A 16,845-nucleotide genomic window follows, 5' to 3' on the forward strand; every position below is an offset into this window, starting at 1 on the left:
CAACTTTTAGAATATAGCCCTTGCAAATTGCTACTGATTTAGCTGTTCTAAAGAGAGGGTCAGTGGTGTATTTTCATTATTGGTTTCAAACAGCTGATAGATAAGAACCAAGTTCAATGTCACATTTCAGGTTGGGATCATAATGGTTCAATTTTCATGACATTAAGTGTTTCTGGGGTAATATTTCAAGTTCTTATCCCAATCGTCATGGTTCAGGAATTGTATTCTGCTTGTTAATCTCTTATAGATACAGTGTTGTATTTTCATTATTGGTTTCAAACAGCTGATAGATAAGAACCAAGTTCAATGTCACATTTCAGGTTGGGATCATAATGGTTCAATTTTCATGACATTACGTGTTTCTGGGGTAATATTTCAAGTTCTTATCCCAATCGTCATGGTTCAGGAATTGTATTCTGCTTGTTAATCTCTTATAGATACAGTGTTGTATTTTCATTATTGGTTTCAAACAGCTGATAGATAAGAACCAAGTTCAATGTCACATTTCAGGTTGGGATCATAATGGTTCAATTTTCATGACATTACGTGTTTCTGGGGTAATATTTCAAGTTCTTATCCCAATCGTCATGGTTCAGGAATTGTATTCTGCTTGTTAATCTCTTATAGATACATTGTTGTATTTTCATTATTGGTTTCAAACAGCTGATAGATAAGAACCAAGTTCAATGTCACATTTCAGGTTGGGATCATAATGGTTCAATTTTCATGACATTACGTGTTTCTGGGGTAATATTTCAAGTTCTTATCCCAATCGTCATGGTTCAGGAATTGTATTCTGCTTGTTAATCTCTTATAGATACAGTGTTGTATTTTCATTATTGGTTTCAAACAGCTCATAGATAAGACTCAAGCTCAATGTCACATTTCAGGTTGGGATCATAATGGTTCAATTTTCAAGACATTAAGTGTTTCTGGGGTAATGTTTCAAGTTCTTATCCCAATCGTCATGGTTCTTGGAATTGACTTCATGGAGTGTATTCTGCTTGTTGCTCTCTTATAGATGTTGAATTTGTTTGTTGCTGTCATCATGGATAACTTTGATTACCTGACGAGAGATGCATCCATCTTAGGAGCTCATCATTTAGATGAGTATGTCAGGATCTGGGGTAACTTTGACCCGACAGGGAGGTAAGATCGTGCTCCTCTTTGTTTCCAAGGCCGTAGTGGTATGAAACTCTTTGATGAAGTTAGATTGTGCCGGCTGAGAAGTAAATAAAAGACAAAGTAACTAAGTATGTAGAAGTAGAGGTGCTGTGAACGAGTGCATACGTCCCCAGACTATGAACAACAAGGTTCGCAGTTCAAACCCCATAAGTCAATTTAACTTCACACTGTTGATATACAAGTATTTAAATGATATTTAATTTGACCAAGTGCATATTTTTTTATTATATATTTTAAGAATTTCATTTCAACTATCAACAATTATCGGAGATAGATGTGTACAACTTAACAATCTTTCACAAGCTAAAACTTGTGATATATGGATACACTTAAAGACAACGAAATGCTAAATTAAAGTCCACGTTCTAATACATGCATATCTGTTTTAAAGTCATTAGCCCAGATTATGAACTCAGGTTAAATTTAAAATCTGGTCTTGAGTTGTGGTTTAACTATGGATAGCCAATTGTGACAGGTATATCAGTGCAAGTTCAATTTGTCAGCTCATTCGACACTCGAACCATTCACAACTGACTGGGAATAAGGACTGAAGTACTTCTTGTCATCAATAAAAAAAAACATGAGGAAAGAGCCAAGTAAAACTAGAAAACATACAATGTACATGTAACTGCAATTTTGAAATGTCGGGCTTCGCATAATGTTAACACAGAGTTAGACCAAGGCCTAAGTTGAATTAGACTTAGTACAAGCCATAGTGTTGGGTGAATACCAATCCATAGTTAAATGTTATTTTCCTTCTTTCTTTTTACCCAGTGGGAAAGTCTTGTACAAAGATATGTATGACATGTTGAAGAACATTGAACCTCCAGTGGGTTTTGGTAGAAACTGCCCTTATAGAATTGCTTATAAGGTAAGTAGATTTTGATATAAAAGGGTTTCAGGAAATATCTATTGTATGTTCACTTCTCATAATTCGTCTATTTGAGGCAATTCTGACATTATTTGAGCGTTTCACAAGACTTGTGCCACCAATGTTGATGATCATTCCATGCTTACATTTCCACCTTCGTTTCAAGAACTTTTTCCTAAATGATTATAATAATAATATATTTATGAGGTGCCGATAAGCAGCATGCACTGCGATTAGAATTGTGAAGAATATATAAATGTTTATCCAAATGATTAATTCCCAAGTGTAGAGAAGAATAGTGATCATTCATTCTTATCATCTACAGAATAATTCCATAAAACATCTATGTTCCACCCCTATAAGTGGGACCATCCTATAAATTATTTACCCCTTGCTTGATTCATATTAAAAGTTCTGATGCTCTTAAATTATCGTGGCTTGAGCATTTTATGAGGCAAAGGTGAAAATGACTCTTCAAATTGAAATCAAAATTAATGTTATTAATGAATATACGAAAAAACAAACTCTAGTAGTCTAATACCATTGCAAGGTCTGTTGTAAGCGTTTATTCTAATCTTCCTTTTTACAGCGATTAATCCGGATGAATATGCCTGTAGATGAGAATAAAATGGTACAATTTACATCAACGTTAATGGCTCTGATTAGAACAGCCCTAGATATCAAGATTGGAAAAGGTAAGAATGATCAAAACGTTTGTATATAATTTTTCAGTGCTACCAGTGATTTTTCACGAAATAGGTATATATAACATTTTCTTCTTTGATTGAATTTTTCTACATTGAAGTTTTGAGTATAACCATTCTGTAATGTGGATGCATTTCTTTCAAGAAAAAAAAAAAAAAACTTATTCATCAATCGGTTTAGGATTAATGAGACAAGAACACATTCATGACAGTATTAGCATTGTAATCAATTTTATGGATGAAAAAAAAAATGTTAAGCAGGGAGAGTTTATTGTTTATGTATTGTATATTATCATTAATATTTTGGTAATGATGTTAATGTAATTTATATATTTATTAATATTTTTCCAATGCAGTGGCTGATCGAGATCGTCATGACGCTGAGTTGAGGGAGGCAGTCAAGTGTTTCTGGCCTCACCTCTCGGCTGAGAAACTGGACTTTCTTGTACCTCCAGACAGCGGTAAGTTCTTCAGATACATGTAGGATGTTGAATTAACAAAAAGAGAAATGGTTTGGTTGAGAAAATTGGTGGAAGTCATCTTGTTTCATTCATAGATGAAACAAGAGCTGAGTGATCACTCTATAAATCTATAGAAATAAGAAAAATGATAAAATGCTGTGCTCCTTGTACCATCCATGAAAACAGACCCTGTTCATGATATGTTTCTGTGAAAAAAATATTGCCAGTCATTCAAATATTGGTGAAAAAGGTAAATGATTCTTTGTGATTTTCTTTTTGGGAATTCTTGGTCCTTAGTGTATTCTTCATTATTATTTGTTTACCCTGTTGTTTCAAACTCTTCATTGCATTTTCTGCACGTAGAATTGATTGGGGAGAAGCTAACAGTGGGGAAGATCTATGCAGCATTACTGATCTATGAGACTTGGAGAGAGTACAAGGCCAAGATACAAAGAGATGGACATGCAAGAACGGTAAGTCCTCACCTCCTACTCATCATACCTTCCTCACTGTCATAAAACCTGTTTAAACATCATTCCATGACATGACTTGCTTCCTTTACCATGCATTCCCACGGATGGAGGAACAGGAGTGGAGATATGAGGTCGCCCTGGGGAACTCACTGCATTGAAATCGTATATAGTAATTGTCTCCTTCATCATTCGTCCTACCCATGTCGACGATTCCACAAAATGGTTTTATAGTGCTAGACCATTGCCTGATCATGTCCCTTGTCGTGCACGTTTACCTTATTTGCTTTATTCATTCATTCACATTCCCCTCCTGTATCTGATCCAATCTTTCATGAGGTGTCTGTCGCCCCATCTAAACAAGCTGATGATGGGTTCCCCCGTCCTCTACCCTCTTTCACCACAAAACCGTCCCATCAGTACCCCTGTCATACAAGAATGGCCCCCTTTCACATCATCATTAGCATGCATGTCTGTAGGAGGCAACCTCTCATCTTTACTGCCAGTTATAATTTTTACTATGTCACTGTTTACAAACAATCTTTTCATCCATTTCCATGCATCCCTTGTTCCCATATTTATCAAAATGCTTTACAAAATGCTTTACATATATATATAATTATATTATATATATAATTATATGTATATATATATAATTATAAGTTACATGTACTGTCAATGCCTACAAGAGAATTGGCTTCAATTGGGCATGAAAATATACAATGGCATTCCACATGGTTAACTCTTATACGAATCTCTGGTCATTTTACATCCAAACGATATATCCCAGCATATTCATTTTCTTTTAAATGTTATTTTTCAGTAATTAAAGTCAGGATTCATTCTGCCTTTTAAAAGGTTTTAATTTCATTTTATTTATTTTTATTTTTCTCTTCCATATTTGCTTGTCTCCCCCTTGGACCTATTTTTTCACCTCTGGGGTAACACAGATGCGTGAAGTTATAGTAATGTCTTTTTCTGCCTTTGGAGCAATCTACCCAGTTTTTTCTCAAAAGCTTTCCCTAACAAGTTTCTCACTTTGTTGCCTGGCTTACTCCACTAGTGTCTTTTTAATGTTTCATTTTTTTACTTAAACTATCAATCCTTTTGAGGGCAGCCAGAGACTGCCTGTAACAGTTATCTGTGTGGTGTGTCATATACTACTAGCATTTAGCAATAACAGGTTTTAACCTTTTCTCCCTTTTTGCCATATTTTATCTGAGCTTGGTAAAACAATAAGAATTCCCCCAGATTTATATTAAAATGGTGGAATGTCTATTCCTGTTCCATCATATTTCATTTTGTAGGAGATTACCAGGACATTCACAAAGTGTTCGGTCCGCTCACAAAATAACTGTCTTTGCTGCTTTGATAACAATTTTGATCAAAAGTACAGAGGGTTTTTGTTTTCAGGAATTCTGAAGAAGGAATTTGTTTCAAAATCATATCATCGTTGACTAAAATGCCCCCTTTTTGGCAGAACCTGAAAAATATATTTTTTACAAAATGAACAAGAACATGCATGGAAAATGGATAAAAAAATCAAACACGCTATTTTGTTTTGCTAGATCGGAAGCCTATCTTCATGCATGGTTATAAATCCCTTCATATTTCCGATGTGTTTATTTCTTTTGGCAGTCGTTTATATTTTCTAATATTAACCATTGGTTGTGCTTTCATTGCAATTAGAATTTTCATAGATTTTGCAGTATTTCTTTCTAACCACTGTCATTCTAAGATAATCTAGCAAAAAATAAATTTTCAAAGCAAATTTTGTTTCCTGTAAGTGAATTATAATACATATAGTAATAATTATGGTAAAATTAAAGATGATGATCAGAAAAATAACAATTACAATAATAGTAGTGGCTATGAAATGAAATAATCAAAATGGTTAAAATAAACCAAAGTAGTACGAAAGAAGATGAACAACAACATGAATTAGAGGAAGAAGAACAACACCAACATGAACAAGAAGAAGAATGAGAGCAAGATGTTTCTTCTGTCAGATAATTATGTGGCTAATCTTACCACTCCCCCCCCCCCCTCTATCCAAATAATCAGCAAAAATAATATCATACCTTTGCATACCTACATTTAAGAATGTAATACACTGATTTGACAGATAATTTAGTATTTAATTGGTACCCATTGATTTAACTTGTCTGGTATAAATTGTAATTAAAAAAATATCTTCTTCGAAGAGTTTACAGCAATAAAAGAAATCATACTTGTTCTAGATCTATTAACTTATTGAGACAGATTTTCTATCTGCTTTTCACTTCAAAGTTTCTTTTATTTTTGTCAGTACCTAACTCTGCATTTATTGGAGAGACTAGCACCACAAACAATTCAGATTCTAAATAATCACAACTCTTTTGCTCTTATACATAAGTGTGAATCTTATATCCAGTATATTTTTACTCTTCTATCCAATGTAGTGTTATTAATTCTTATTTTCCTTTTTTTACATTAGATCATGATTTGATTTTATGATTTTAGAAGCTTTTCTTAGCAATAGGAGCAAAGTTTAAGCATGGTGTGAAATGTTGCTGTGCTTTTATATCTCCAGCTCGTTGTAGCAGAGTCACAAGTTGTACACATTTACAAAAAAATAGAGCATTACCACCAACTAACCCTAGTAGGATCTAATGGTTTCTGAAATATCCAACAAATTTGTTTTGTTCAATTGATAAAGAACCATATAAGATCATAAACCCCCATGTTATCTTTATTGTTATGCAAACACTTAATTAATTTACTTATATATACCCGGTGGAAAAGAAATTGCTTTGGGAAATGATAATGTACATTGTATCAAAATACCAAGGGAATGTACATTTTATTCCGTTTAAATATATTCTTTCTCATCAATGATTTTATGTTAGAATTCAACCCACCTTACCCCTAGTTCACTATGTATATTCATGTATTGAATTTCATCCACATTTATCCTTCATTATCGTTACTCTGTACTACACATATGATAATCATCTTGCGTTGTCTCCATTGAGCGAGTGAGGTCTGAATCTATATTCCTCATATTTTGTTCTCCTTATTGTATTTCATCGATATTCACGAAATGGAAACTCACTATTGGCACCCATTACAAAATACTTTTAGTACATACTTCTAGTAAATACAAGCTAGTACTCTATCTATTCTAAGTCCGACGCCCATTACTTTGGTTATTCCTGTATCATCCAGGTTTATTCACTTTTCACAATCAATCATAAATCAAACAACAATTTGTGGCTTTCTGGACTTGTGAGCTGCCGCACCGTAATGCTGTTATAGAAATGATGTGTGTTTTAGTTTGCTAGCACCGGCTGCTGTTTGTGTGAGTTTTATTTGTGGAACCCCATTCTATGCATGTATACCTTTCATCATATCTATATTAGGAATTGGTCTACTTCAAGTATCTCTACAAGAAATACCCAGACTTCGACATCAACGATGAGCGCTACCAGAACACCTTTTCCGACGAGTTTCGTCGAGTAGGCCACTATCTTTTATTTTTGTTTGCTTTTCAGTTTGAGTTAATAATATTCTTGGCCAGATGATGGGAGAGTGATTGAGAGTTGGAAATGGGACTGTTTCAGGCACATTTGAAACATTGATATGTTCTTTAATGGTGATTAGACCAAGAAAGATATCGTTTATGCTTTTCCTATGTCAAAAATTTCACCTTTGGACAAAAACTTATGTGTAATATCTTATGTGAGAGTACATCGGTTACATAGAAAATTAAAACACCATCCATAACATCTATTCACAATCAGTATACTCATAACACACTCAATAACCATGAGCTGTCTTGTATATGTTGGTATGTCTGGTCGTTTGGTAATGTGTTTTTCTGTAATGTCTTGTGTCATGTCTCATTGTACATTCTCGTCTTACTGTATGTGTTTGTTAGTGTATTGTGATTGGTGATGGGTGCTTATGCAATATGGGTATGGAAATGTGGAGCTCTTTGTGTGTGTATGGTCTTTCGTGTTTGACACTCTGGACCTTTGGTAAATATGAAAATCATGAAAAGCATAAAAATGCAGTGGATATTAATATATCCATCAAACTTTGTGGTGGTGGAACATGAAATGTTTTTTGTACTCATTGTACAATGCCTACAGAACTTGTACGCAAGCGAATGGGATGCTGAATGTCAAACATTTGTAGTGTTGCACATGACCGTCCATAATGCACTATTGCACGGTCAAGAACAAATGACATCACTACAAAAATTATGATTCATTGTATTACACTTATAAAATGCAGGTGCAATATGCTTTGGGCTATGCACATTGCTAATGCTGATCAGAGGTGCGTTTTAGGGATTTTGCTTTTGGCTTTCAATAATTCTTTCTTATTTTCATAGATTAACATAGGAAAAAAATTATTATTGTTTGTATTATCGCCAACTTCTGAGGCGTTGCACAATACGAATAGTGAATATTCTTATTCATGCAATAGTGCGACATTTCAAATTCAGTGAAAGAAAGAGATATGCTATTCAACTCAGCTACGCCTCATTGAATAGAGCATCTTTGTTTTTTCCTTATGCAAAATCTCGCACCATCGCACTCATGCCTATATGCTATTTGTCTACTGTTCGTGGGATTTTAAGGTTATATAACATTCCATACTGAAATGGAGAATTATGTACTCAATATATGTGCTATGCTTTAGACAGTCAAGAAACAAATGAATTTGTGTATTCTGTATATAAGAGCATAATAGTGGTATGTACAAATATAAGGTCAGATGCTGAAAAAACCTTATGCGGTAATGGTGCTCATGTAATTCAGAGCATGTACATGGTGAAGGGTTCTCTACCTGCCTTCTGTGAACAACTTCCTGCTTGCTGGTGTGGGATGCAAGGTATACGTATCAGTGGAACACTTCACATATGGAGCTAACATGTCATCAAAGTGAGATGCCACATGGGATAATCAGCCATCGGGTATAAAACACAATGCTTCGCTTTAGAGTTTCAACAAACGTAATGAGTCTGCACAAGACATTCCTGCTGTTTATGAATTGTTATTAGAATAATTCAAACAAAAGGTGTGTATAATCAGATGTGGTAAATGAAAGGTTACAGTCATTTACCATACCTTATGCGTCGACAGTGATGAACAGTGCAAGCAGGCAGAAACTAATCCTCTCCAAAAACAAAAAGTCTCTTCTGCTCAAACAAACGGTAAATCTCAATGTTTGTAAACTTGCTGTGAGCATATACGAACAAAAAGTTCCATTAAAGCCCACAAGTCAAGGCTAGAACCATGTTTCATCAAGCTTTTAATATCAGTTATAAGTTTCTGAATTGGTGCAACTTAATCGACTCCTAACATGTCTTCTTTGCTTAATATGTAGATTTAATACTTTCAAAGGTTGTGTATTTTCATTTATTTATGGTGCTTGTGGTATATATATATGCAGGGGCTTGGGTGCAAGGTAACAGTCATACATGTGCACTTTCACTCATCAAAATTCATCATCACAAATTTATATTGATTTGACGTTGATCCTGTACCCTTAAACTTGCTTAATATGTTTTCTATCCAATCTGTTATTCATTTGCTGTTCAGCCTATGAATGTTCTTGTCTTTGCCCTTTGATACTAACTTGATTTAGTATTTTCTTTAAAATAAAACTTCATTTTCTCCACAGGAAAATTCAGAGACGCAGGTTATGTTCCATCATGCCGTTTCTTTATTATCTACTATCCTTTCAATATTTTGTTCTGTTGAAAATTTTTCTTGTTAAATATAGTTCATGATATCTGTTTTGAACTTGCTCTTTTCTCTCTCTCTCTCTTTCAGTCTTGGTTTTATTGTATGTCTTGATCAATGAATATTGTCTCTCTTTCATGCATACATTGTATAATTGCCTTACATTTATTTCTTTTTCTTACACATCCAGACTAAATTTGACAGATGTTTTACCTCTTGTTTTCTGTATGTTTGTATTTGTGGTTATAATCAAAGAGTTCTTAAGTATCTAAATCCATTGTCTAGTTCTCATAAATGTATGTTTCTGATTTCACACCTTATTTTGAGCAGCAACGGGACGAGATGAGGCGAGAGTACATCAGGAAATTTGAAGCTCGCAAAGAAGCCGAGCGGTTGCGTAAATCTCGCTTGGCGGTCGGAGCGTCCGAAGATGCAGACGATGAGTCTGAGCCCATGCCCACGTTCCACGAGGTATATGTGTGAGACTGCCCTCCATGTTGGCAGAAGGGGAACACTTTTCAACAAACTTGTGATGGTAGATGGGATAGTTGCTTATGTTGACAAATTTTACAAAAATATATATTTTCTAATTATTTATTTAAAAAATAAAAATAATTTATCCAATTTTTTATTCATAAAAATCTGCTTGTCAAATATTTCCAAATATTATTGTTATTCTATGTAAATTCATAAAGGACTTACTGGAATAGTAAATACCATGGTAACAGGGCTCAGGGGCCGGTCAAATCAAGTTTTCCATGATGATTGCTATAATTATCAGTCTTTATGGAATGGGCCCCTAGAATGTATTGTATAATACAATACAGGAAAAACATATGTTGATAACATAAACAATTTGAGAACCAAGTCTATTTTTTTTTGTATTTGCAAGAAGCAGCAATCAGCATTAGGATCCACCATCACATTTAATGTTGTCAAGTTATTCCCATAACACATCACTTGGTGGAAGGGTTCATCTTAATGATTTTTTTTTAATTCCTTTTTTCAATTCAACAGTGTGCTTCTTAATCAAGGAGCATGATTTTCTTATCCAAAAAAAAACCCTAAACATACATACAATTCAATTTTGTTAGCACATTGGAACGTAAAGTAAAGTTAATAATCGTAATACATGAAAAGCTCATTTTCAGAGGCAGAGGAGAAAACCAATGCCAGCCATTTTACCAAACAATTTAAACCAGTCGAGAAAGTTTGTTTGTAAATAATTATGTTATGATGCCTAGAACAAAAACAGTGTTCCTTTTTTAAGAAGCACACATTACTCATTAAACTTTTGCTATGCTTGGAGTACATGTATTAATCAATGGTGTCAGTAATGTTAACCAATATAATATGGATATTATGTAAATATTAATCATATTAATCATACCAATGGATGCCCTTTGTAACCTGCCCGAAACTGCCATTTCAACCAAAGGTGGACAATTCAAGTGACTTTGTGCAATCAGTACATCATATCAATCTTCAAAAAATAGTGCAATATTACATTATTCGCTTCGATATATATCAAAATGTGAATTTAACAAAAAAATCAATAGGGGGTAAAGTGCATTGTGGGAAATAGTGATATTATTAACTTTATATATTTCATATATTATTACAAGGTGTATATGATTATTTTGAAGAAAAAAATGCAATGCTTTGATGCTCTCTGATGTGGCTTAAGGTATGTTACTAGTAGAAAATAGATAAAGTTCAAGGTGAATAGCACAAAGTTTTATACAATATTTCCTTTCATTTGGTGGTATTCCTTGTATGAAAATCGTGACTGACTGAAAATATATCAGGTATGATACATAATACAAATGTTTGAAATCAGTCACTTGCACCCAATAACCAATCAAGATCATGGTTGCATGCATATTTTGTTCAAAACAGAACCCTGGAACCAATCAGAATCATTCTTTTATATTTGTAATCCAAGTTATTATTTTAGTATTGTAAGCCTTTGTGTTATGATTATGCATTTTGCTATCAAATCATAACTTTTTAAAACAACATTATATTTTTCAATTAGATATTAAATGTTAGAATAAAGCCTTGTGATTACTTAATCAAGCTATATAATATCTCTAGAAATATGCCATTACTGAAATTAAACCAATAATGTGAAATGAAACAACATCTTTGACTGATTTCAGGAGTGAATGGGATGATACACTGTTAAAAAAATATTGGGTAAAATTTTTACCACCACGAGGGTAATTATGTGTCCAACCAATTTTGGGCAGTACAGTATTTTACCCAATGCGGGAAGCATATTGTCCAGTAAGGGTAAAGAATGAGCAGCAATTACTTTAAAATGCGCAAAATTGTCATCACACTGGATAAATAAAAATGCCCATAAGAAATGCTCAATGTTGGTTGGACACATAACTACCCTCATGGGGCACTTGTACCCAATATTTTTTAGAGTGTAGAGATCTGACTATAGATGGCCTTTTGGGGGTTCTGCATGCGAGCTGTCTTAATACAAAAGCCTACACGATTTTGCTTTTTTGTGCTGGGTTCTATTCATTTTTTGGTCTGGTTGTCTGACATTTGGTGATGGGTATTTAACAACCTGAGACATTTGTATATTCATGCATGATCATTATCTTGCTATTTAATGCTACAAGATCCCATTGCATTCAATAATATATGGTGTGCAATAATAAAAAGAAAATAAAAATGAAAGATGGTTTCGTGTTTTTATGTATATAATATGTAAGTTTCAAGAGAAACAAAACCACATGTAATGATATAGGGAATCTGCTAAAACATCTGGAGAGCCTGAATAGCACTGTCACTGCTTCTTATATATGTTCATACTTTTCATCCTTTTTATCAAGTCCCATTTATGTACCATGGACTAGTTTTATAACAACATGTTTACTGGACATTGGTGTATCTTAACACTTTGACTACACCTTACCCACCATTGCCTGGGCAGGTCTTGAATATACATGCAATCACCTTCATATTAACACTTAATGTCATATATCCTATCTGCACCTTACACTCTTTCTAGAACCGTGCCTTGGAAGGAGATATATCAGATATATCTGAGGTCGATGAAGAGGTGGCGGAGCGAATCTAATTCATCTTGGATTAATCCCTGTCTGTCCAATAGGCCGATATATAACACTGTATATAATTAGCACCAAATGCCAAAGTGTTACCTTACCTCTGTGTCCTAGGAGAGTTGACCCATTAGCTTCATTGCATGGCTGGTACACCGTATCTAAGCACTTGACACTTTTCATTGGAAGATAACATAGACACATGCACTGAACTATAGTGAAACTGCCTTATTGCATATGACAGCACTCAGGACTACTAAAGCACTTATCATACACATAGCACCATATTTTGCTGCACTGCTTCCAGGGTGTTTCATTTGGTCTTCCATAGAAAGACAGGCTAATTTCTTTCAAATTCTGTCTTCATGAAATATTCCTTCAAATTGTACAAGCTAAGACTTATTGGTACGGATGAATATAATCAATAAAATAGATGGATACCCCCTTTTTGTATCATTGAACGGGTACTTTTCATGTGTAGATAAACATGTAATTGCAGTTATAACCCATTAAGGACAATGGTTACTAACATCACATGTGCATAATTTTTTTGTGTTTTATCTGATCAGTGCAATATTCATCAGAATGATCTGTTGCAGTATTATATCTAGCAGATCATTTCAGACATCTTTGTAGCTTATGGTCATATGTAGTTGTAATATGTATAAACACTATAATGGTTAATAATAATGCATTGTATTATTTTCATGCATAAAATGCATCTTTGTTTTGTATATCATATTTTTTTCATGTTTTCATTGGCTGCAATAACAATTTTATAGGAATGTGGTACATGTACTCTTAAGAGTAAATCAATCAATTTATATAATTGACCCTAACTCTATTCAATAGCCTTATGAATTATAGAATATATACCCAACAAAAAAGTAAGTGCCCCTTAAAAAACCATCCATAATTTCTGCACCAGGAGTTTAAAAAATCTTTTTACATGGGCAATGTGGGTGACTCTATAAACTACCTTTTAAGAATATTATGGACATATGTTATGTCATGCTTCAGTGAGCCCGGGTAGAAGGCATAATGATCACTTTTTAAAAGTCACAAGGGTAATATCATAACTTTGATTCCACTTTATCGAAAACAAAATCCACTTTTTCATCATGAACAATGTTCAGAAGGCTTATGAAAGGTACTTTCTAAAAGATGGTACAACTTTTTCGCTAATTGTTATGTTCGAATAAGCACAACTAAGAATATGTAAGAATTGCATTTGTTTACGCATTTCTTTCGGTGAAAATTATCAAATAATATGACCTTTATTTAAGGGTAAGATTATCTTCAATCTACATAGTAGCTTTAATCCTCTCTCTTCTTTGTCTATTTTCCTATTAATATGCACTATACAAGCAACGTCGTATTATTATTATTCAATAATATTCATCATTTCATGGTTCAATGAACATTGAACAAAAACAAAAGATGAAATTTATCAAATTTTCTAGGCAAGTTTTGTTACATTTTGAGCTCTGAAATTATCTCATCAATTTTTCTCTTGTTATGTTTATGAACAATAAACCTTCCACAGTGATGCTAAGGCATTTAATTAAACATTTACACTTCAATGAGCATGTGGAATGTGAAAAGCTCTTTTTACATTTTTTTTGGGGGGGAAATGCAATTGCTTACTATTGATGTCTATCACAAACCTTCTTGAATAGTTCATTTGATTTGATTTTTATGAAAATGCTGATGTCTAATGCTTGAGTGAGCACATAATATTTGAAAATTATGCAAAGGAGAAGAAATTTGAAGGCCTCGGCACCACTCTATGCCGTATGGAATGATTATTTTCCTGTGTGTGCCATTTCGATAAAGTCACTCTGAAGCCATATGCGAAGTTTCATGAAAAAAACTCTAGGCCAAAGTAACCAAAATTGTCCATGAAAGAAACCCTTGTTTCACTTTTGTTTGCATTTTTTATTTCCTCATAGACATTGTGTACCGTATGGTTGGATGTCTTTGAGAGTACATGTAAGTAACCCCTTATTCAATAAGGTGGAAACTTTTTTTTTTTCAAAAATGTTTCTAGCAATATCATTTGGCAGTGTTGTTTATCACCCTATGGACGGAATTCTGAGCAAAAATGAAATTGATTTATTTGTTTATGGATGGGTGAACATACATCAAAATGGAAAAATATCATTTTCAAAGTCATCGGACTCATTTTGAGTGGTTGTAAAACAAAAATTGGGGGCAAATTCTGTTTCAACTGCAACTTAATTGCTGTTGTTTTGATCATTCATCATTTTATCACAACACACTATCTCCAAATTTTTACATTTCGTTGGTTGAGCAAGCACACTCGAAAAGTTGAGAATAATTACTGTTCACATTGCGTAAGTGCATTCTTTACTAGCAATTTCAAAGGATCAGTTGAATTTATAAACAAATCAGTGGTGGATCGAGAATTTGAAAATGGGGAGGGGGGTGAGAAATGGATATGGGTCACCACTGACATTTTTCAATTTTAATGTGTTTTTTAAGTTATTGAGGACGCTACCATAAACCCCCAATGAGGATACATCACCAAAATATTGTGCTCACTCAACTGTGCACATACGGTATCAATATTTTGTGTGGAGTGGTTATTTGATGGATAGTAATAAGCACCATAAAAGTCACCTGAAACAAATATCACCCATTTCTGTACTTGCACAGTACCAAAAATGACACTTGTGACTTTAAAAAAAAGGTCATTTTGACTTTAATCTTTGATTACTCATGCAAGACTCAATCTATCAAGCTGATTTTTTGACAGGAGTTGGTCAATGAGCATAAAAAGCTAACTGCAAAATTAGAAACCTCAAAATTATTTTGTTCATGAGTTACAGCAGTTGTTTAAAGGGGGACTTACTTTTTTGTTGAGTATACATGTAGATCCACTTTAATCATGAAGGAGAACACAAAGTAGTCATTTGAGACAAGTTACAGTCATCACTAAGTATTCATGGTTCATCTTGCATATTTAACTTGTAAATCATATTTTGCTACTTGGAAATCTGCAATGTATCATTTTTGTTTGAAAGTATTTTAAGTAATCTGCAAGGCTTCCAAGTATTTAATGCTTGTAAACCTAGCAAAATGTTTATATGTTTGTCAAATTTGGCTATAAATTATAACTAAGTAATCAAAGTTGGCTGCTTTTCTTCTGCTTGTCATAGTCTTAGATCACTGAAATCATTTTTATGCTTCCATGAAATCATTTTTAATGCTTCCATGAGAGAGTTCATCATTATAGCCTTATTCAACAATCCATCTGCTATGTGTACATCCTCATGCTTGGGCTACACGGTTTTGTTCTTTTTATTTCCTTTTGCATGCCTTTCTGCTCCCTCCATAGCCCATGTCGCCTACTTCCAGCAATATATTTGAAGGACTGCTTTCAACCTCTAAAGATAGAAAGAAGGCTTACTATGCAAACATACGGAATCGGTATTCAACGGCAGTGGGTCTAAAACCAGAAAGCCCAGCATCTCCTTGAAGGAAGTTTGGACCAAGCCCATAAATGCTTCAGCCTAATCTGCAAAATAGAAAAGCCTTGGATAGCCCCGTATTCTGTATTAGAAAGCACTAAAACTACTAACCACCTTTTAATGAGAATTGGTGATTGGTTGGTGACCAGGTTCTTGTGTGTGTTGATTCATGGTACCTTCAGAACTTCTTGCATGATCCTAACTGTAACCCAACTCTGTTTCGGTCTTTCTCTTTAGACGCTAAGCCCAATAACCAACAGGAGTCACCTTGCCTTTGGAGGGGTCTTTGGTCCACGCTCGGAGAGGAATCGTGAATTTTACCAGCTTCAACGAAGACGTTATTCTAATATCCTTGGTGCAAGACCGCCCTCACCCTGTCCACCCAGGAAACATTCATCCAGCCCTAGACCTTCCCTATCTCCGTCCATTGACCCCTCCCCAAATCCTTCAGAGAATCCCTCGCCGAAACCCTCCCCAGTGTTATTACGTCGCATCATCAACAATCTATTCCCAGGCAAACTATAGATTTCATTCGTTCTTCTTTGCACAGGGTGGATTTTTAGATTATAGTTAGAACTGCATGAATGATGCCCATTCCAAATACACCTTTTGATAGCAGCATTACCAGTGAATGCTACACGAAGAACCTAATATAATTTTTATTTACATAATCTCTCTACGTTGACAGTTTCAATTTGTGTGTTCATTGTTTGATTAATCCTCATCATTTATTCAAGGGCCATTTGGTATCTTTACTTCTTTTTGCCCTCTAGCTTTTTTGTAGACAGCATTGCTTTCCTATTTCTTTTTCAGCCTGGAACAGCAGTATATTCTTCATTCTT

At 34.2% G+C, this 16,845-nt stretch overlaps 1 protein-coding gene across 1 annotated transcript in view; it reads left to right on the plus strand.

Moving 5' to 3' along the window:
* LOC129277776 (voltage-dependent P/Q-type calcium channel subunit alpha-1A-like) overlaps positions 1–16,625 on the plus strand; it is a 133,464-nt gene extending 116,839 nt beyond the window's left edge. Inside the window, exons 36-44 of the mRNA XM_064110549.1 lie at positions 1,022–1,149; positions 1,960–2,056; positions 2,646–2,751; positions 3,117–3,221; positions 3,585–3,694; positions 4,642–4,656; positions 7,093–7,188; positions 9,757–9,897; positions 16,241–16,625. Coding sequence (XP_063966619.1) covers positions 1,022–1,149; positions 1,960–2,056; positions 2,646–2,751; positions 3,117–3,221; positions 3,585–3,694; positions 4,642–4,656; positions 7,093–7,188; positions 9,757–9,897; positions 16,241–16,528 — 1,086 coding nt within the window. The 3' untranslated portion in view covers positions 16,529–16,625. The remainder of the gene's footprint in view (positions 1–1,021; positions 1,150–1,959; positions 2,057–2,645; positions 2,752–3,116; positions 3,222–3,584; positions 3,695–4,641; positions 4,657–7,092; positions 7,189–9,756; positions 9,898–16,240) is intronic.
* The last annotated feature ends 220 nt before the right edge of the window (positions 16,626–16,845 follow it).

The sequence above is a fragment of the Lytechinus pictus genome, chromosome 15 (assembly GCF_037042905.1).
Source record: "Lytechinus pictus isolate F3 Inbred chromosome 15, Lp3.0, whole genome shotgun sequence".
In the NCBI taxonomy this organism is placed as follows: Eukaryota; Metazoa; Echinodermata; class Echinoidea; order Temnopleuroida; family Toxopneustidae; genus Lytechinus; species Lytechinus pictus.